General features: G+C 40.7%; 1 protein-coding gene across 4 annotated transcripts in view; it reads left to right on the top strand.

Annotated features, from left to right (window-relative positions):
- Window positions 1–6,199: 6,199 nt before the first annotated feature.
- The window catches only part of LRCH1 (leucine rich repeats and calponin homology domain containing 1), a 135,399-nt gene continuing 118,520 nt past the window's right edge, over window positions 6,200–23,078 (top strand). For all 4 annotated transcript variants that reach the window (XR_015704702.1, XR_015704703.1, XM_087757321.1 and 1 more), the window contains exon 1: window positions 6,200–6,625. Coding sequence is in view for 2 of the 4 variants with exons in the window: in XM_087757321.1 (XP_087613447.1) it covers window positions 6,376–6,625 (250 nt within the window). In the remaining 2 variants the exon portion in view is untranslated. The remainder of the gene's footprint in view (window positions 6,626–23,078) is intronic.

Below are 23,078 nucleotides of genomic sequence, written 5' to 3' on the forward strand. Positions count from 1 at the left end.
TTCCCTCATGGGCCTGGCTATCTATAACACACACAGCTTCACTTCCATGAAAAATGATTGAAGCTAAGTGATTAAAACTGAGGATCAACGTGACTTGCTCTTTAACAAAATGTTGCACATTGGCATCCTTGCTGATGTTTGGGGGTTGTCAGGACATCCAAGGAGGAGGTTACGATTTGCTGGTAAAAGCCTTATTCTGCTGGTGCTGTTATTGCAAATAGCCTTTGCTTCAGTGGGCCTGGACACACGTTGGAAAGCAAAGATAACCCTTAGGGGTGAAATACCTTCTGGGTAAAGAGGTGCTGGTGGTTGCAGGGGTCCATATTTGTGTGCATTATCAAAGCATTATATCTGGCTATTAACGTGTTCTTGGATACAATTCCGCATTCAGGAATCACATGCATGCTTTTTTTTCCCAGTGGCAGGTATCCAAACACCCTCTTTGCAATTTTACCTTCACACTGCTGCCAGTCAACTGGTGTCAGCGACATGGTTGGACTGAGTGGAGAAAAGGTGTAAACACAGCGCTGGTCAACTAAAATTAGTTACCTGACTCAAGTCAGGTGAGTGGTTTGCAACCACCAGGCTGGTGCTGGTTCATGGCTCTTACTGAGTTCCCAGGTGTCTCAAGAACTTGTTCATACCAGAGAGGTGGTTTGTGTGGTTTGCAGGGAAAATATTTGGGCTTGCATTCAGGTAGAGCTGTTCTTCCATTTCCACTGCTGCTTTCAGCTTTTAGGCCTTCACTTTCTCCATATGTATCACAACTGCTTATCAGGCAGTAGTTCTCTTTGGTCCCAGTGTTTTTGTTGTTCGTAACAGTGATACGAAGCATTTAACCTGCTGTCTTTCCCATAATCATGAACATCAGTCTTACAAAATCTTTGCCTTGTGTGCTCCACCTAGAAACCAGAGTTCAACTGCTTGGCTGATGTCTTCTATCTTCTTGCATTTTCTGGATTTTGCAATAGGCTGAGGAGTCTGCATTTCTGTTTCAGTTCCATGTGTCTGTGCTAATTGTCTGCTGTGGGTAGGAAATCAGGTTTGCATAGTTTTTTTGCAACAGCCATATAAACTTGTAGTATTTCAACAGCATACACTGGAGGCATTGTGGGACTGCCAACAGTGTCTCTCTGTAAATGCTGTCTCATTGCTAGTGACAATAACCAATTGTCTTCTCTATTTTTATTAGAAGACAGGTTATTTCTTATTCTGAAGGGCTTCTTCCCCTACCAGATGCTGTTTCAAATTTTCACATAGGCAAACTCTTGCAAGACATTCCTTTCCCAGCTTAGGTATGTCTTTGTTCCACTTACCCATGCTGCAAAAACCTACTGGCTCTTCCTGTTCCAAGACCAAGGCTCTTACCCTGGTTATAGTCCTCTGAATTTCCACTGAATCTCTGTTGAAGTTGAATTTCAGCAGTGGATTCAAGGTAAGCGTGGACGTAGTTACCCCTTTGTCATATTGCATGTTTCAAGGTCATCTGAGAAACTTGGGAGAAACTCTGCCAGCTTACAACTGCTAATAGTCTTTGAACTAAATTAATATTTCAGGTATGGGCATGTTACTATGCTGCCTTTAAATGTTTAGTCAGGTCAAGTGTTTCAGGGATACTAACACAGTTTCATTTTGGTTTTATTTTACCTTTAGGTCTATTTTCATGACCTGTGTGCTGAGAGCTGGTCGTGATCTCTCGCAGCTTCTGTCCTGCTGCATCCGTGTCTGTACAGCAGCATCGCCACCATGACAGTGAACCTTGCCAACACATCTAGTATATGTGGTGCCATTCAGGATCGATCTTGCTGCAGTTGACCCCCACCAACAATCACCCAGTGTGTGTTTTGAGCCTGCTCACCCGTTGGGTCTCAGGACACAGCGAGGGAGCTGCTTTCCTGAGCTCCCAATGCTTGCCACGGTCCGTCACTGGGACCAAGAAGTGCTTCTTTGTCTGTAGCAAATAATTCTGCAGTGCTTTTGTGGTGAACTTGCTTGGATCTATGCGAGGATGAACCCTGTGTGTCTTCTAAGCAGTGACCATGCTGCTTACCTACCTTCTGAGCTCCTGCTTTATATATACACTTCCCCTCATCCCCTGCCTCCTATCAATTAATTGCTCTCTTCTTTTTTCCCCCTTTTTTTTTCCTGAGTATTCTGTGAGGCAGGTGCTATATAGATGGATTTTTCTGAGCTATTTCTTGATATAGCTTCCCCGCCCTTCAATCTCTTCACCAGCTTTGCTGCAAGGAAGCTGCAGTGCATTGTCTGCTCTGTGTAGGCTACTCATTCTGCTGGTGTGTGCTACGAACCACTTGTCTTAGGCATAGTGTAAGCAGGTTCAGGAGTCTGTGCTTCAATTGAAAAGAATATATTTTAATCTGTGCTGCCTGAAGCTGCAGTCTGCATGCTTTTTCTCTTGGGATTCATTTAATAATTTTCCTTGTCCTGGTGCCGTTAGAGTCATGCTACCAAGGATTTATAATGTGGCTTTTCTGAGTTGTGACTGCTTGTTTTGTGTTGCACCAAACGGAGGTAGCCTTGCAGGTTGAGTGATGCCCACTTTCTGTTTGGCATTTGATTTAGTGTTAGTATGTTGTTTCTGTCTCTGCACCAGACAGCTTGTCCAGCTGGGATATTCACGTGAAGAAAGCCTTGGCGTACCCTGTGTATGAGCTACTCTGTGATAATGCCTCTTCAGGATTGTCTTAGAGGCCATGGAGCATGAGGTAAATGTCTGTACGTTGAAGTAAAGTGAGGCTCTCCTGCTCCATGCTGCAAAAGTCCCATGTCTAGTACAGGACAGGTACTCCACACCGAGGTCACACGCTACCTTGTGAGGCACCAGCTCCCTGCACCTAAGCCCTCACCCAAGTCTGATCTTCACAGACCATGTGGGCCTTGTTGTTTGCCTCTTTTCTGCCAATTTAAAGTAATAAAAATTCACTTTGAGACTCTAAGCGTCACGGTCTCTCTCAGCTATGGTACATCTCTGATAGGATTTTTCTTGTCACAGCCATTATGTGTGACCCAATTTGCAGAATGGTCACCTCTGCAATCTTTTCCTTCTGCTACACCCATGACTCTTCCTTCTGCATTCCTGCTCTCCTCTGCTACACTTCTGTCTGCTTGCTGAAGAGCATCCACTGTTTTCTTTTCCTTCTAGAGTTAATTTTTAAGCTGCTCTAGGACTCATTGAAGAGTCAGACAAGTACAAATACCGTCACATAGGAACTGGCAAGATCACATGGCTGGGGGCAAAGCATAGAAGGGCTGCTTTCAATGACAGCTTGCCGCTAGCTCAGCTTAGCTGCCGTGCCAGGCTGTACCCACTTTGTGATCCAACCAAAGTCAATATATGGAGCGTGACCTTTTATATACATCTGCATGGATAGCAAACCGGTGCTGCTGTGATTGATCTTTTCTTTTTCTGTAGTGTTCTCAATTTCTTATCCTTTGTATCTATAGGAACGAAGTTAGATCTGGCACAGCACTCAGCCAGAGAAGAGAGAAAGTCAAGACGATACAGCTTCAGTGCTATATTTTTTCCCCCTCTGCAATCTTGATAATGTTAGCAGCCTTCCAAGTGTTATATCCAGGAGTTTCTACATGGTACCTGATAAGCACAGGTCATGCCCGCATTGCACCTCAGCTGCTCAGGTCAAAAAGCAGTTTTAAACAGACTTGCTTCTTGATTATTGGTGCGTGCCCTTGCATTGCTATAAGGGGGAACCTACATCTTTAACCCCTGCTAGACCATGTACCAGGGTAGCCTCAGCCTCTATCCTAGCTGTCCTGATGTTGGGTGTCTTAAGGGGGAATGCTGTGCTGACTTCTCTGCCTCTGCCAGCCACGGTACCTTCTTGTAAGCCCAACACAGCAGGTGCACTGTGCCTGCCTGTGTGCAGGGGAGCCTGATGGCTCCTCAGCACCTTGGGTGCCTCCTGCAAAGGAGGACAAGTTGCCCTGCCAATGGGGCTGAGAAAGGTACTGCTGCTAGCCTCCCTTATGCAAGATGCTGTGCATCCAATCCCAGGATTAGCTGTATGGTGTGAAGACAACGAAGAGCAAAAAACCCTTTTTGTTTTTATCAAAATCAGCACTAGAAATCATTTTGTCTTACCAGAAGTGGGGAAAGAAGGAACATGGTGTCCCACTAGTGAGAAAACTTACCAAACCTCACCAAAAGACAGGCCGGCTACCTGGCTGTAAAGAGCTGATGCTGGAAGACGACTTCTGAAGATATGCTGTCTGAATGTTTAGTTCTATATCACTAGTTTCAAAATAAAGTTCCATGATGTCGGGTAATTTAATACACAGGAAATCTCCTGTGCAGCGTAATTTACTGAGTTATAAAACCTGTGATATTTCAGACTTCTCTAAGTGTAAAAGAATATAGTACCTAGTTCATTAAACTTGCATTTAAAAAAATGTCCATTATAGGGGAAGCCTAGCAGTGGCTCTTATTCACAGTTTACTCAGCTTGAACTACTGTTCATCAACACTTTTCTTTAAATTGCTGAGAGGATGTAGCTATTCATCTGTTTCTTTATGTTTTCCAGCAGCAATACAAAAATTGCACGCAAGCTGGAATTAAGCCTTTTAACAAATCCAAAACATGCTGTGACTAGTGGAAATTTGTAGGAAAAACTATCTATCTTAAAAACCCACCAAGAAGCTTTGTCAAAAGTAACCTGATATCTGGGCACAAGTGTTGATGTGGTAACTGTTGATTTCATCTTTGGCTCGGGGCTGTTCCAAGGAATGGTGTCAAGAATTGCTTTCTGGTGCACCCAAAATTTTCTCGAGCTGGTAGGACACTGAATTTGTCATGCTGAAACCCAAGAACTCCACATCAAACGTGAGGAACTGGCAATTGTAGGGGTGAGGGGAGTTTGGACTGGAGTTTAAGCTCAGGGCCTATATTTTAGGTGCAGTTTAAATGTACTTACAGTTAAATATTCCCCCTCCTAACCCATCTAACCTTACAGCTCTTTCCTTAATGTAAGGCAGCCTCCTTAAAAATGCTGCTGTGCTGCCTGCAACACTTCTGCAGTGATGTGATGTATATAGAACTACCATGAAAAATGCTGATACTGAGAATGTATCTTAATTATAAAACAACAAGTTTTTAATGGATATTATGATGCTGTTATGTGAAAAGATCTACCTCTAACACCCTTTCTCCCTTTTAACCAATGCTGTTTCTTGTTGTGACTGCTAAACTCTCTATGATCTCTCCTGTTTTTCAGAAACCGAGAGTTATTTCCTTGTGGGAATTCTGTCTTCCTTGTCCCTGTAGCGCCCAGTGGTTGAACTTCCCGGAGCCGGGAAGGATTTGGTTTAACCTCAGGCATTGATCACAACACAGGGTAACTGAGTGAAATGTAATGGCCTGTAAAATACAGGTCATGGGTGATGACGTCCAAGTCCTTTTTTAGCTTTGAACTCTGTAAACCCTGTGGAAACATGAAGCCTCGCTCCTCTCCCACTCCTGGGCTCAGCTTTGCAAAGCTGCAGAATGAGAGGGGGAAACAAACCAAAACCAACATCTTCGCGCCCTCAGAAAGGTTATTCCATTGAAAACTGAACTGGTCATGGTTCCCGTGCTGGGTTTGTCACTACAAATCCCACCTTTGAGGGTCTCTCTTTGGCAGCCTGGGCCCCGGGGGCCATGCACATGTGTGAACCAGCCCCTGAGGGAGAAGCAAGTCACAGAAAAGCCTTCTGCAGGGCAGGTGCTCCCCAGGGCCTAATTCAGTAGCAACAGCCACTGCAGCTTTTAATTTGCAAATAAGGCCTGCCGCCTGAGCACATGCATGCTTGCCTGCATGCGTGTGCGGTGGTTTCACGCCACCCAACCACAAATTGCTTCACATCCAGCCCCTGAGCCGGCCAGCGCAGTTAGCGTGGCGGGAGAAGTGGTCAAAGCAGGTGGGGGGCAGATCTCCCGGGCTAGTCTTTAAAAGGGAAGGCGGTGGGGATGCTGTGACAGAAAACAAGGGAGAGCTGACCCCTCCTTTTTGCACTTGCATGCGGCTGCATTTGCAGTTACGCTTGCAGCAACGGCAGCAGCAGCAGCAGCGCGCGGCCGGGGGCACGCGGCCGCTAGGTGGCGCCGCAGTGCCCCGCCCCGCGCACGGCCCGCGGGAGCTGTGTCGGCGGGGCGGGGGGGGGGGCGGAGCATGCGCAGTGGGTGCGCCTCGCCCGGGCCCTTCGCCTCCGCCTCCTGCCTGCGCCGCCGCTCCCCCCTCCCCCTCACGGCGGCGGCGCCGCCACCACAGCGAGCGGGAGGAGGAGGAGGACGGGAGAGAGGGAGGGAGGCAGGTCCAGCGGCCCTCTCGGGTACCCCCAGCGGCGAGGCGGGCGAGGGGAAAGATGGCGACGCTGGGAGGCGAGTCGCAGCCCTTCCCCGCCGCTGCCTTGGCGGCGGCAACGGCCGGGGTGGGCGGCGGCGGCGGCGGCAGCGGGTCGCTGGGTTTGCAGGCGCCGCTGAACCGCGGTCTGGAGCGGGCTTTGGAGGAGGCGGCGCACTCCGGGGGGCTCAACCTGAGCGGCAGGAAGCTGAAGGAGTTCCCGCGCAGCGCCGCCGCCCTCAGCCACGACCTTTCCGATACGGTGCGGGCAGGTGAGGACAGGCGAGGAACCGGGGGCGCGGAGGGGAGGAGGCGGCCGGCGCCGGTATCTGCCTGAGGGGGCGGGGAGGGGGGGAAAGGTGGGTCCCCCGGCGATTTAATCGCCGGGGGACCCACCTTTCCCCCCCTCCCCGCCCCCTCAGGCATCCTAATGCCCCCCCAACCTCCCTGTGAGGAGAGCACCCACTCCCTACCCTTTCACTCAGCCTCTCTGACATGAGGCGTTCGCGCTCCCCTGGGCGAAAACCGAGCGCTCTCCCAGCTCTGCTTGGACCCTGTCCTTTCTTTTATTTTTTCATCCCCCCCCCCCCCCCCCCCCGCCTTGCTGTATGAGGTAGGTGTGCGCTCCCATATGGCTGGATAGCTGCACACCCCCTTCCATCCCCCCTTCCCGCCCCTCCGCATTTTGTGAGGCAGAGCTGGCTCTCCCGTGGCACGCTGGGGGAGTGTGTGTGTGTGCAAAATTCTTGCTCGCACCTGTCGTCTTCTCCCTCTGGGGAATGTGCATTTCTGTGCCACCCTTCCCTGACCGCTGAGGTTTGAGGTGGCAGCCAGCCCTCCTTTGAATCGGTTGCGTGAGGAACGCATAGGCGCGCCAGGTTGGATACCTGCTTCTTCAGTCCCGCTGCTTGTAGGTGGACCCACCTGGCACGGAGGGGATGCATGTCTGTATGTAACCACGTTAGGACACTCATGTGCCTCTGAGCATCTCACCTGTTTGCATGCCACGGGTGGAAACATGTCCATAGGAACGCTTTTGCTCTGCAGCTACCCCAGGGAGCATGCTGCCTTTCACAGATGCCACTTGTCTGACACTGGGGTTGACATCCCCCCTTGTATCCTTACAGTCATGTAGCCGTAGTTCCAGGTCTGTATGCAATGCAGCCTTCCAAAGCAAATGTGGGAAGAAATCACAGGCGCTGTGCATATTCTGCAGCGGGGGACACTATCATTACATAAATCTGCAGAGGGGACAGGCCTGACAACCCTGCAGGCAGGAGTGGTGAGGGGAGGTGTATCCAGTCTGTGTTTATCTTGCCCTCGTGCCCTCCTTCCAACGTGAAAAAAGGCACACTTGTTTCTCACCTAAAGCGGCAGACCCCCACAAAGGGTCATCTCTGTTTTCCTGTCCCTGTTTGTGCCGGGGGTTGGAACCTAATCCATTCTTTACACGGTGTCACTAGGTAGAACAGTGCAAACCCGCACTAGAAGAATATATTAATGTATTCCTTAGATCTTTAGTATGCTGCCTCCGCATGCCCTTTTGTGTCCCCATTTGCCTGCTGAAGATAGTTGTGTTTTAACAGCAAAGAAGCAGACAAGTAGTCACTTGTTCTTGTCCCACAGAACAGCAGGTGCTATACCTGCGTGCAAACATGTGATAACATGAACCTAAATTCTCAACTAGTCCTGCACATGAGGGTATTTATGCCTTCCTGTATGTGGAGACATGTGCTTACTGCATACTTGTATCTCTCCCAGCTATAGGGAGCAGAGTAATGTCTCAGACGTGTAGTATGTCATATGTAGTAGATGTCATATGTAATTGTTATTTAGCTCTGTCACTTGTTTGCTGTGGCTGGATGGATTTCACAGCAGTCTGTATAACCACCTATATTATCATACCAATAAAAGAGAAATACGAAGGATACTTGATGAATGAAACTACCATGAACTGGTAGCAGGAATTGCTATGCTAACCGTTAACTGACTCAGTAACAGATGTGATAGTGAAAGAGGTAAGGCATGATAGTGGAACGGTGGGCAGTTACAAGAATGACTGTCAGCTTGTCTCCCCAAGCAAGATGTTTTATCTATTTTCTTTTTTAAAGTTGTAGTCTAATGAAGACATGCCATGAGATAAGTACTTTGGAAATCCAGAAAGTTAGCTTGTTTCGTTTGACCTGAAACTGATACAGACTGTTGGAAAACAAAATTATGTACTGGGAAAAAATTCTTTCATTGGCAATGATTACATGTTAGTATTTGTATATTGTGTAACTATATTGTGTACAAGCGTGAGCTGTGTGTTGTATGTATAGGTAGTATATGCTTGTTACATGCTTACTTATTCTAGTAGGTTTTCTATTTGGAGGAGAGCTCTGGAAAAAGGTAGTCTTTGCCTTCAAGCATTAATGCATTTTTGTTGGAGTTTACATAGAAGACATTCAATATGAAATTAAATGTAGAATGGGATTTTCGTTCTCTTTTTGTTTGGTATAAACAGCAGTGTAGAGCAGCCCATGTCTCAATCTTGTAACAACAGCAGCCCTTTTTTCATTGTCCCCTTTTAGGAGAACCATGTGTTAATCTATAGTTACTTTTTTTTTTTTTTTTCCAGTAACAGCATGTTGTAACTGTTTAATGGGAATTGTTTGCCTTGTGAGTTAAGTTGTGTGTTGTTATATTTCCAAAAAAATCTGTGTTCCTTTTCACTTGTTACATTACATAAGTAGAATATATAAACAGAAGAGACGCTTGGCTTAAGCCCAGATTTCTGAAGCTCTCTGGGCAAACTCTTGATTGGAATTTTCTCTCTCGCTTCCTCTCCATAAATGTGCATAGTATAAAACCAGTACTTTCTTGTACTACTTGGAATATGTCCTTGCAACGAGTGACTTTTACTTTTGGATTTGATGTGCTGACATGTCTCTGAAGCCCTGAAACTTTGGTGTTTGGGGTAGGGGTAGCCTTTCGCTGTTAAAGATTTTTTGCTTAAGAGGGACAATCTCACTGAAAAATAAGGACAGTCGTTGATTTAGAGAAGGCTAGTCTGGGGAATTGAGTTTAGAGATCTGAGGAGCAGGGGATTTCCGGAAAACTGAAACCATGTCTGCATCTTGACAGTGTTTTAGCATTAGATACTGGCAGTATTTTTGGATTGACAAAATGATGGTCTACAGATACTCTCAAATAAAATATTATCAAGCTTGTTTTCTAGAAAAGTTCTGAGTGCTTTAGGTAGGTCTGAGGAAGACAGAAGTGTTAAACTTTAAATTCTCTGTTCATTCATTTATCCTTTTCCTGAAGTTAGAAATCGGATTTTACATAGCAATTTGTACACTTACAAAAGGGACGCAGCTTGGTTGCCTTGAATAGCTGGGACTGAATTGCTTGACTTTTCTAGTTCTTATTGCAGATACCTTCCATAGTAACTGTAGCGGCTTAACTATACTTGTCACTTTCTATTTGTGCAGCTTCTTGGTATGCTTTTTCTTTTGTGACTTTTCTTTGCATTGAATACATCTTGCTTATGGAGACACAATAAGACATTTCTTCCTCAGTCTTTGAAAGTTTTGCTCAAGAGCTGAGTGACCCGGTTAGATGAACTTCCAGGCAGTATCTTTGCACACAGAAGGGAGTTTGCATGGTGTGCAGTACTGTTAGAAGAAAATAAAACCTCTATGTAAAGTATCTTGAGTTTAGTCAGATATTTTAAACCACATCAGTGTGGATGCATTGCAAAAAACATTTCAAAAATAATAAATGCTATTCTTATCACTTTTATTACAGGCTGGGTTACGCAGAAGACAGTGGCACAGTAATCACATAGTTCTTAAGTAATAGTATGCAATTATATTCCTCAAAACCACTGGGAATGCTGGAAGCATGTTAGTTTATAAAAGAGGAAGAAAAAGCCCCAAAGCTGTTACTTAAATGTGTAACCATGGCTGCCTGTATCACTTCAACCTCTTTCTGTAGGCTTTGGCTTTATTTCTGAAGAGAGATCCTTTGAACCTTTTCTGGTGAATACCTGTTTCATCCATTCTTATTGTGTGGGTTGGGCACATGAGGAAGGATTACTTGCTCCTGCTTGTGATGACATGGGAGAGAAGCAAATATTTTTTTTCATCAGATGTTGGATTGTTTGAAAAGAAATACAAATGGAACTGTTCGCTAGTTTGGACAATATGAAGTTCTGGAAGGAATATGTATTTATTTTTCATACTTTAGAATGCTCACTAGACAAAAGAACTCCTACCTTCTGTTTTTTAAAAGGTTTATAAATGGACTGTGCTCTCCAGACAATGCTGTATTGAAGACACCTTAGCCTGGCAGCATCTTTGAAGTAGTTGTTTGGACTGTATAACTATGGATTTGTTTTCAAGGTGGTCCAAAAATCACAGTATCACGTGAATAATGATCTGAAAATTTGTAGAGTTTTAATTTTAGTTTTTGGGGCACTTTAGCTTGAGTTTTGACATCTAAGTGCTTCCTGTGGGGTCATGTAGAGGAAAAAAAACTAATGAAGTTACAAGTTGTCTTCCATCACAGTTAAGTCCAGGAATGCATTTGTTTGTACCCAACAGTTTGAAGTTCTTCCTGCTGGTCTTTCTGAAAAATTTATTTCTTGTTTTGAGGGTTGATACTGGTTCGGGTGAAATATATTCCTTCCAGTTCTCTTTGCTAATAATAATAAAAAATAATTCTTATTTACCAGTTTGTTTAAAAATAAACAACTGTGTGTATTAGGTTGCTATAATTTATTCTTACTGATTTTCTCCAGCTCCTCTACTAATGTAATTCTTCCTTCACTTCTGAGAATTCTCCTAATTATAGCAGTAGCTGTGCTGTTGGTTCCACTTATTATAAATGCAGGTTGTACTGGGAAGGGTGACACAGACTAGTTTGTTTCTGCTATTGCACACTTTAATGAACCAAAAATGACCGCCAAACAGACTCTTCTTTAGAATTTGGTTATTATTTGGTCACTACAGAAATAAAGACATTTGATATGCCCCTCTCCTTTTAAGAATTCTCTCTGATAATTACTGCTTTGAATAGGTTGTAATTCATCATCTTGAATTCATATTTTGATTCCATTGTGGTTTTTTTGGATGAGGCTTCTTGAGAACCTTTCATTTGGCTCATTTTATCCAAACTCATATCAATAAAAATAACATCTTTAATTTTAAAGCTGAATAAAACTCTGTTTCTTTATATTCAATAGTCCCTTCTTACAACCTTCCTGTGTTTATTTGATGATTTCTAACCTTACTTATTCTGTCGCTTACACAACTAATATCCTAAGTGTATTAGGACAGGGAGAGAGGAGGAAGTATGTTTGTTTATTCTCACAAATGAATTGAATATTACCCTGCAGCCAAAACTTATGGGATGTAACTCTTTTTTGAGATTACTGTATAATGTGTTCAAGGCTAAAAAATGAAGATAAATCTCTTTGGTATTCATTACTATGTATCCAACAGTATAAATGCAATTTCAGACTGTAGCTTCATAACGTGGTCTGTCTGGACATCTTTGTGTTAGCATATTCTAGTTTCTTTTTTTTCCTGATAAGCAATGCTTTGTGAAAGAGCTTTATCAAACTAAATGAATTTTTTAGAAGCGTAGACGTGCTTAGGAACTTAAAACTGGAGAATACCCTTTAAAGTCCTTTGGTCCTTTTTTTTTTTCTTTTTCTTCCCCAAGTCTGAGTATGTCCTTGCTTGTGGATCATATAAACATCAAGGCTATTGACTCCTGTTGAAAAGAGTCTATTAATTCTTTTGCTATATAGACTCTAGTCAGTTGTGCTTTTGAAAGTTACCTCTTTTGTCTGGAGATTTATGCCCCCATAGCTGAAATGCAGTCAGTGACTTTGCAGGTGCTGTTAGGCTCTTTTCAGCACGAAACAAAGCGAATTAGCTCAGAGTGCCTTTTTTTTTTGTGTGAAACAAATTAGGAGTACTCAAGTGCCTGGTTACTGTTTCAGAATGGGGCTTGAGCAGATTAATGGCTTTCTACCATTGACTCTGTGTATGTGTCCATCTACTTCCCCCGGCTGTTTTTTTCTGGTTTCTTCTTTGGCTAGCTAGCTTGCTTTGTAGAGAAGCTTCAAAACTAGTGCAAGGGCTAAGAGGTGGGAGAGAGGACAGCCTAGAAATCACATGATAGGAGGGAAGGTGAGACCTCTCAATTTCAGCAGGAGTAAGCTCAGCTGTTCATTTGAACCTTTACCCTTAAAGTTAACTTCCCATTCAGGGTGGCTGTTTTTTAAACATCTCTACCTAGAATTGCCAAACCCATGTTTGGCCATGCTTGTGCATGTAAATGGATGAAAACTGATTGCTTTTGTAGAAATGTTGTCACTTTCTGTGTCCTTGGCCCATTTGCCTTGGAAAAGACTGACTCAGAGCTCCAAAAGTGCTATTATAGCAGTAAAGGTGCTACAGGTTCCTTTTCAAATGCTTCTAGCTGAGCAACTTGGTTTTTGAAGATCCTCTCACATGTGATCACAGGCTTTGTGGGAGGCAGAAGCCAAATATCCCTACCTGGTTTGTGAGCCTCCTTTTCTTCCTTCCCCTGGTCTGTGTTTTTTGTGTCCTCTGCACAAAAGATGTCTTGGTTTAGACATCTGTAAAACAGGAGAGACAGTGTGAATCTTAATACAGTTACCATACATAGAATTTTGAAAACACTTAAATACTTTTGTGAGGGGAAGAGACCAGGGTAGAATTGGCTATGACAAAATAGAATGAATATTTGTCTAGTAGAACTGTGACTTGGAAGAGGAAGGGGACAAATGCCAATGTAATACAGGTTTGAACAAGAAAATGGATAGAAAGAAGATACTATTTAAAGGCAGAGCTGTCATACCAAATGAGCAAAAATTTATGAAGTACTGAGTGGAAATATATGAAGTAGTGGAAGTGAAAGAAGGGAGAGGATTATAAGCAGGGAGGTGAGCTGTATATTCTTTGTTGAGTGTAATGTCTTCCGATACTTTTCTGATATCTGTAAAACTGAGGAAGAATGGATTTGTTGAGCAGTTATATTAATAATGATGATTAGAATTTTGTGAACAGAGAATTAGATAAACATGGAGAAAATTATTTGACTCTAATATACGTGACATTTACAGGCTTTATGCTACTAATAATAGTTTAAAATTCATACTTTAAAAGATTAACTGTTGAACTTAAGTTTGGGAAGTTTAGCATCCATTTGCCTGCAGAAGGAAAAGCCAGTGACAGTTTTGCTGCTTACAGAGTTGCAAGAGCAACCAAGACGGAGGGACTGATGTTTTGCGTATCAGAATGACTGTTCTAGGAAGGATGAGTAACCTCCCCAGGCCACAGACTGTTCATTCTGCCTGCCGTCTTCTTGCTGGCTCTGTTGGTAAGCATCTACTAGATTTGTGAACATTCCCAAGCTGGTTAGATCCCTAATTCACAATTAAAATCAATATGATTTAAATAATTTAAATGGCACTTCTGAAACCATAGAGGTATCCTTACTGTGTTCTACTGAGACGAGAATAATGAAAATAGCATACCCGTTTATTCTTCTCCCATGTGTAAAACTGAAGGAGCCAGAAACGTTATCACTGTATTCAGCGTGCAGATCACTGTCAAAAGTGGAAATGGGTGCTATGTCTCCTGACTTCTGACTGCTCTCTGCTGACCATATTTTGCAAGGTATAATGCACACATCAGAGTAGTTCTTTGAAAAGGAACTGAGGAGTTAAGCTTCTGGAGGAGTAATTACTTTCCACTAAATTTGTGGGTAGATGCGTCCTTGTGGGAGGAGTTCAGTTCTAAAATTCTAACTCTTCTCCCCAGCCTCTTTCCTCTAAGGGTGTCTTGCTGGCCAGCTTGCCTTTTTATCCCTTTCTTTTCCTTGTATGGTGCAGAACACCATAATATCTGTAAACCTCCTAACTACTTAAAAATAGAAATAACAATAACAGTCTTTCATCCTTCTATCCGAGTCTGTAGGAGAAATATTTTTTAAAGAACAAAAAAAAGTCAAAACTTGTGAGTGAGACGACGATCTTGGCAGAGCCAAGTGAGGGTTAGTTTTGCATTTAATTTGGAGCCTGAGGTTTGCACTCACTTTTGAAGCTGCATGAAATGTTTCATGTTCAGCTGAGCTTGTGGGAATTCTGACTTCTTTAGTTAAAAGCTAGCTGATAATTCCATGATGCCAATGTGAGGTGGCTCTTCTAGGTATGGTTAGAGAAGTTACTGGAAGTAGCTGGAGGTTTTGAATCACCAGGATAGAGTTCTTGAATTGATCTTTATGTGAAGCAGAACAAGAGCAAAACAGCTGAGCACCATGTGAACAGTGACCTGTGCTGCTGAATAGATAAGGTTTTTATGTTGGTTTTCTGTAGCTGTGTGATTTTATTCCTTGGTGTGAGTTGCAGTAATTGTAATATTTAGTCTGGAGGATGCGAACTTGTAGAGGTGTTTTTCTTAGTTTGGAAATACTCTGAATGAAGGGAATTATTTGTACTGAACAAATAGGAAAATATGTCGGAAGATGCTTGTTGTCTGTTACCTTTTCTGTTTTTCAATAGATTAATTTATTGAAATACACCAACTACTTGCATGTATAAATTGCAAATGTAGTAAAGATTATAAATGTTTTGTGTCTCCTTACAATTGTTTCTTTACTTTTCTTGATAATCCTTCCTTTTTGAAGTGTATGTTGCCAATATCAAGGTAGACTTGAAACACCTGCTTTAAAAACAGAACTTTTATTTCCTTCCAGAACTTCAGTCCTGTAAAATGCAAGATTGGTAACAGATTTAATTTCTAGTTTTTGGATTTAACAATATAGACTAGTTAGCTGTGTTTTACTAATGCAGCCCTATAAATACTTCTGTCTGGTAGAAGCAGACACTGCTGGGACAGCTGGCATTAATAAGTGGGTGGGGGATTTAAGGTAAATAATTTTTTGAATTAAAGAAACTAAATTCAGCAAAAAAAATCTTGGAAGTATATTTAAACATGGCATGTGCCTTCATTTCTTTATACAGTAGATTATAATATAAAGCAGTATGTTTCAAAAGTAGCAAAGTAAGTACAAATGACAGTTTCACTTTTATTGTGTGTATACAGACATGTCAGATTTTTTTAACATCTGAAGTCTGCATCTTTGGTTGCGTTATTTGCAGTGGCATCTCTCCTTTGTAGCACTAGATAAGACAGGCAAAAATTAAAATTAAAAAAAAATCAGATGAGAAATAAAAAAACCCTCCACATTTAAATGTGAAGAGAAAAGCGTGAATGACGAATTGGATCTGTTGTTTAGTGAACAGAAAGAAACAGGTTCATAAAATGTGTGTGCAAGATAAATTGGTGATCACTGAAACTGATGGAGAAGTTTTGGAAAATGAGCAAGAAATGGGGTAGGAAAAGAAAATTGAGTCAGAGATGAATTCAAGGAAAGAAGTGGAGCAGAATGCACCCTTGGATGAGGCTTACAGGAAGTAAGGCAAGATACCCAAAATACAACAGTTCGTATATAGTAGGGACCTTGTGTCAGAATGTAAAGATAATGAAATTGCTATCATGGTAAGTGAAGTTATTATTTAAATGACTTTTTTTTTTTTTTTACTGTTTGAACTTTTAACTGTTTATAAATTTAGTGACAGGAGAAATAGGGGGTAAAGCTATTGAATACTTGACAGGTCATACCGTTGCCATTGTTATTGTATTTTGAGAATAGTGAGGCCTAGCTGAATTTATTCATTTCAGTCTTTTTAAGGCATGGCAAGTGTGGTAACAACAAAGCTGTCTGTTTATTCAGTGGGTAAGGAGGAAGAACGTAGTGTCATTCATATGTTATATAATTAAAAAATACAGACAGCAATGAAGATTTCTGGGATGGGATTTCTGGTCAAAGATGAAAGGAGCCTTCTCAGCAGTCGGCGGGGGGGGGAGGAATATGTCCTGGTTATTAAAGAGCAGCTGTGATTGGTTAAGGGGAGAAACTTAAACCCAGGTTTCCCATGCTGCTTGTATGTTATGTTGCTAGGGTTTATTTTTAGGGTTTTTTTTAGTTCATCTCAGTTCAAGAAAACTGTCTTTTTGCCTTCTACTATGTACAGTGTCGTTTCCCTGCTTGGTAAGTTTTGCTTGTGGTCCCTGTTCAAAGATTTGAATTTCAGTCTGGCTAAATGCCTACTCTTTGCCTATGTTGCGTTTACCAGCCAGTTCAGATTGCTTTGTGTTAGTGACTTGGTTTTTTTTCTCACTCACACATGTCCTGCCACTTGCAAGTTTTACCAGAGGTGGTGTTTTCCCCTGCTCAGTAGTGTTTTTGAAGAAAGATGTATGACCAAAAATTTGTTTTATGTTCCCATACTTTTTTATGTATAAAAATAGTATTTCCATACTATTTTGTGTTTCTGTACTTTGTCTTATTTTAAGACCTGTCTGTAGCGGTACCTAGTTTGTATACAACATCAACATACTTTGTCATTGTGTGTAGTTCTTGATTTTTTTTTTTTTTAATCTCTCATGAGCAGATGATGTAGTTTCTTAGTCAAATAATGGAGTGCTTTACCGAATTATAGCTGTATTATAATGGATGTTTCCATTCGTCATCTGAACTTTCAAATTTGATGTAAAACTATCATGTTAGTTTGACAATGCGTAGTTTCATCCGTTATTTCTCTGAGGTCTTTTACAGGGGAGTGAAAGAGGCTGCCGAGTCTGGAATTGCTTGTTTTTCTTTAAAAAATTGGCATGTTTCTTTCCCATCTTTGAAACTACCCTCTTTTTTTCCCATGTGCTTAGTCAAATTCAACATGAAAAGTGAAGGTGATCTATGGCAAGCTCTTCAAAGAAAATCTTTGATGCAAGTGGTATGGATCTTATGATGTGAATGAAAATATGAGCTAATATAAAATATCCAATAACTTCAATTTGCTAAAATTTTTGTAAGGGAATTTAGAGTTAAGACAGCCACTCTCTTGGTATATTCTTGTGTGTCATGGTTTTGCAGCTATTGCTGTTATGTTAAAGTGTGCTGTGTGTAACTTTGACATTCAGTCAACCTACCAGGAACTTCTAAGGGCGGAAAAAGTAGTCTTTTGAATTTCTTGTATTTTGATTAATTTAAAAGGCTTTTATGTAATTATATTGAGTGTTAATATAATGACTTTAACAGCTGATTTCTAGTTTTAGTTGGTCTTGGTACAGACCTTGTTCTATGTTTCTGTTAAAAAATACCTTGCAAACCTAGCTCTTCTCAGTGAGTTATTTCATTGTTCTATAATGATGTAGGTTATCCCTAGTTTTACAGATTGGAAAAACTGAGGAACAGAAATTTTAAGTGGCTTAATCCAGATATCAGAACAGATCAAGGACAAAACTGTGAAATGAATCCAGCTTTGGTTCTCTGGCTTTTATCTTGCACTCTATTGACTGAGATGTAAAAATATCTGGAAGAATGGATGTTGAGGCATTTGAACTGAAGCTTTGTTCTAGAAGATCTTGGGACAGTAGTAAAGACGTAAACCTTGAAGCTTTCATTATGGTTTTAAGTCCTGGGAGTGATTTTAAATGTATTAGCACAATGCAGAAACTAAGAGCTCACTTTATAGTCGCATCTGGCACAGAAGCATGGTAGTATGATTTGGAAATAGTTAGTCTCAAAGAATATCACTGTAGATTTGCAATCAGTTAAGAATCAGGTAATATGAAAGAGTATTAACTTTACAAAAAATCAGTATTTTGGCAAGAAGTGCTGTACTCCCTCTGTCAGTTTTCATATCTTCGTACATTTGGCTTCCTAGAGAACTGAAAGGTTATTTTTGGCCTAGTGCCCAAGGCTAAAAATGGCTTCTGGAATCTTACAGCTCAGTTTGGTGTTGAACAGTTCTGTGCGGTAGTAACATAACTGCAGTAATTGGTAGTCTCACTGAAGCATTTTAGTTATGCACTTAAATGTTAAGCTGTGGGAGATGTGGCCATGTGATCCTTCCAACATCCAGTTTATCAGAAAAATTTAAGCCATGTTTATCTATGAAGAAATGGTAGCCTGAAAAAAAAAAGAGGCTTTTCTACAAGTACTTGTTAAAGGGGAGTAAGAATGAGTGCAAGGTTTAGCCTCTACAGGGAAAGGCTCTAAAATGAAGAAATAAATCATGGTATTGCTATGGGAATAGTGAAGCATGAGCGTTGCAGTTGAGACTATACATGTGGGGAATAGAATGAGCCTGTGAAGTTTCCTTATGCTTCTGTCCAGTATAGTAGGATTTACCTTTAAAAGTGGAGGAAAAAAAACCCCACAAACCCCCCCCCCAAAACCAAACACCGCTCCCCCTCCTCCCCCGCAAGAAACAAGTACACCAGTTACTATGTGTGAATGTGTGCTTATAATAAATGTAGGCTTCTGAATGATTTCTGAATAGTTTGGATGATTACATAACCAGGAGTTTGGAATAGTCAGGAGAATAATGAGAGGCTAATTATTTAAATCTGAAAAATCTTACACCAGTAAAAGGTCTGAAAAGGAGAAGACTTATGAAGAGGCTGGATAGTGCTTACCTCTACATCCCTCCCAAATCTGTTAGCTTTTTCCCAAAAATTTTATTGGAAGAAGTGAGAATAATGCATGGTGCTGCAGGAAAGTAAAGCTTTTCTGACTAGAATTTGTATAAAAATACAATTATATTCATTTTTTGTGAGTGAAATCGGCCTGGACAAATTCTGCATGAGAATCAGTGTTGCTCTAGACATAGCTCATAAACATCCAGAAAACACTCATTCTAAAATCTTTTGAGAAATCAGTATTGGTTTTTTGTCTTCTAAATTTTCAGTGTAAGGCTTTGTTAACACAGTAGTCTGGAAATACGGCCAAAATAAAACAAGTTCTGATCAACTTACCATGCAAATATGAGATGGACAGACTAGTGAGTGACTCTGCAGACTATGAGTGCTAATGTTTGAGACCTATCTACCTCCAAAATTGCTGTTTCTAAAATACAAATGCTTTTGTTCTAAACCATTTATGAAAAAGAATCATTCCGGATCAGCTTCTGTAGGATACCTATGCTCAGTCTGCTGAAATGTTGAATCTTGCTTACCTGGACTAATCAGAAACCTTGCCAGTTATCCTAATTACAGCTGTCCCTCTAAAACGGAATCTTTTGTTTCATGTTTTGATGGCTAAGTAGTCTAAGCTGTTTACAACCTCTGGCTTACAACCTCTAGCCAAATAGTTTTATAGAATGTTTGCTATTTTAAAAAATTATTTTTGATATGGTACTTATTGAAGATAAATCACCTTCTCAGTTAACAGTATTGGAAGGAATTAGAGGTCCCTAAAATTTTTCCTTCCTTGTTTCTAACAAAGCCATCTTATTTTTCAATGTTCTCATCATAGAAAAATGAAAATATTTGCAGTTAGAAGGTATTCTTCTGCTTATAATTGATTCAGCTTGGAAAAAAACAGGTATCTTTTTTGTTCTCAGTCTTAGTGCATTTACATTATGTCATTGTGTGTGTATTAAATACATTAAATGCATTATATAAAAAAATGTTTCACCTGCTCTACTTTATGTATGTTACAGTTGTACTTTTTCATATGTTTCTAAATCCTTCCTTGATGCATGAAATAGGTGTAGCCTGAGGATAGGCCCGTCAAGATATGTGAAAGAAGTGGGGACATAGGGAGAAATATATTCCTTTATTGGTAATTATTATGATTAAGTTATTAAATTAAGATTATGTGAGCATAATCACTATATGTCTTTCCTGTGGAATAGTATAATTAAATCCATGGGAAGCAGTGTTACAAAAAAGAAAACAGTAGAAAGCAATAAGCTGTTAAGGTTTTTTGCTTTATTAACAGAAGCTGCTTTCTTTTAGAGGAATTTCTCTAATAGTTCAAGAATATTTAGTCACTTCTATCATTCTTTACCAGATGTATCTCACCTTATTTCATGCTGCTGTTTTCATTCTGGGGCTAGTGGACTATACTTGTTGAAGCATGGAATAATTGATACGTCTTAATACTAAAAGAGACTTTTATGTTGATACGGTTTGACCCTCTGCCTAATACTGGCCATAAATTTCCCTGACTGAGTCTTTGTATCTAGATCAGAAATTTATGGCTCACATGTACTGTCTCAATTTTAAAGTATGGCAGTGGTAATAGTATGATTAATTATGTATTTCCTTTGGAAATAAATACAAGAAATTATGCACACTATTTTGTATTTTAGCTTCGACTTCTGGTCATCTGTTCTTTTTTCTTTAACTACTAGATCAGCTAATCCACTATATCAGACATTCACTCTTCTGCAGTTGTTTATAAATTTATTTTTATCTTTGTCTTTAATAAACTAAGAGCTTTGATTAATGAGGGGTAATTCCTGTTACTCTTAAGATGCTACTGCAGTAGTCCATCTGGTTTCCTGCTGTAAGGTAGTGCCCATCTAACTAGGGTGACAAAACTAAATGGTGACAACGGTGGATTTCCACTAACAGGACAGGCTCTGAACTGTGGTGCTGAGGAGCTGGCACATGATTCCACCCAATGCCCCTGTTCTAGGGAAGGTAACCGCCAACAGAGGAGTGGGGGGCATAGTTGAGGCTGCTGATATATTACGTTGCTGTAGTGAATATTGCAAGGGCTTGAGAGTCAGTCCTAAACAGACAAACCTTTGGTGGTGTTCTTCTGCGAAATGTGATTTCAGATCCCAAATCTTGTAATTTGGTGAAACCTCGTAGGTTTTGGGGTGCTTTAACCTTTTGTCTTTCACTTAATTATTAACTCAACAACTGGACACAGCAATTTGTGAGGTGTTTTGCAAATACTGTTAGTGGGGTAACGTGTGCTCAGCTTATTTATCAATAATTACTGTTAATGCACCCAACTTTCATGATAGTCATTTGCACCTTGGAGTCGGTGGGAGCTCATGATTGTCATCGCTCCAAGCTTATGCTATCACTTCCTGAGACTATGATTGCATTCTTCCATGTTGTATTTTTAAGTTTTCATATGATAAGGTTAAATATGAGCTTGTATCTATAACTTGGCCTTGCTGTTACTTATAGCACCATTAACAACAATCACTTGTGGATTTTATCAGCAATGACTTTGTATTCTAGGGAGGAAAGGATAGAAAATCTTGACTGATGTTGGGTTGTAAAGAAATGCATCTAAAAATTTTCTGATACGGTATGCTTAATAACTTTCTTGAGGATATTGTTCAGTTTCTCTGAGTAGATGTCAGATTAAAACTCCACAACCAAATCAAAATGACTGATGTTCTGGTATGAACAAATCAGAAAGGCTCTTCTAGTAGACATTATATTAATATAAGATTATGGAATATGATTTGTTTCAGTAGCATACAAGTTTTAGCTTCTGATGGTGTTTTTTAAAGATATCACAGTTGTTTTTTTCCTTGCAATAATTTGACACTTATATCGCCTTTGGTGTTTTGCTATATGAATTAGGGACATAAAAATGAAGGTTATTTCTAATTTTGAAGAAGGTTTTAAATCAAATACAGGAAAAGTTGCTTTTTAATTAAGAATTCCTCCTTAAGTACCTATTCTAGAATGGATTGCTTGACAATTCTGTTTATAGAAACAGGATGTTTTGGTTTTATGAAATGTGGATTTCTTGGGAACTCATTTTGAGAAAGTGTTTGTCTGCCTCCACCCTTGGTGGAATGCAGATGACATCAGATTTTTTTTATGTACTGGTGCTACAGCCACTACATAAAGACCAGCTTTAGAAGTGTCAGTGACACAAAAGGAACTGCATGCTAAGCAGTCTTATTATTTAAGGTGAATTGGTGGTATTGATGTCCAGGCGACCATATCTAAGGCAATAAAACTAGAGTTGGGGGATTAGTTCAGGAAGGCTTGGGAATAAACAGAAAAGGATCCATGCATCTCTGTCAGAAAAATGTATTGGTGGTGAAAGCTGGCTTGACTTACTATAGCACAAACTTTGGGTTAAATGCAGATGCCAGTATTTAGTATAATGTGCACCTAAACATTTTTCAGATATTTTAACTAAATAAGTATTTTTTTAATGGATGAAAAGAAAGGTTGAGTGAACTGGAGAAAAGGAAAATGTATATGAAAAGGGAGAAAGGACTCGTTTACTCCTTCCACACTTTCATGTCTTTGTTCCACATTTTAGCTCTGGCAGTACCTCAGCAACTGGGCTCCAAAGATTCATACAAGACTGTAATGTACTGGGTGTTTCACAGAGAAACCATGCTAACATGTGGCCCCTGCCTAGAACTCAAGAGAATTCTCTGTCCTGCTTTTTCCTCCTCCTCTTCCATATTTTGTCTTCCCTTCCTTCTCCAGCTTTGTGCTGGCCTCTGCTTGGATTTTATTTTGAAAGAACTTCTATGTACTGTATGTTTGTACTGCAAAGTGTGTACTCCGTTGTTTTTCCAACAGTGTTATGTTGGCCTTTTCCCCTCATAAGGGGTGTCTTGTTGGTAATCTTGTCTAAGCTTCTGTTTCAGGTAGTAATGACTTGGAAAAGGGACATAGATGATGAGCTAAAGTCAGCTTTTACTAAACTGTTTTTTGAAGAACTTATGAAAGAGGTGTTGATAACTGTCCATAAATTAGGCAACTTTTTCATAGCAAGTTTCAGAACGTACTGAAAAAATGAGTGAAAGATGCTGATGGTCATTTTATATTCAATTTTTATACTAGAATGTGCTTA

The sequence above is a fragment of the Nipponia nippon genome, unplaced genomic scaffold (genome assembly GCF_047370975.1).
Source record: "Nipponia nippon isolate SJK-2023a ecotype South Korea unplaced genomic scaffold, ASM4737097v1 scaffold_2, whole genome shotgun sequence".
Lineage (NCBI taxonomy): Eukaryota > Metazoa > Chordata > Aves > Pelecaniformes > Threskiornithidae > Nipponia > Nipponia nippon.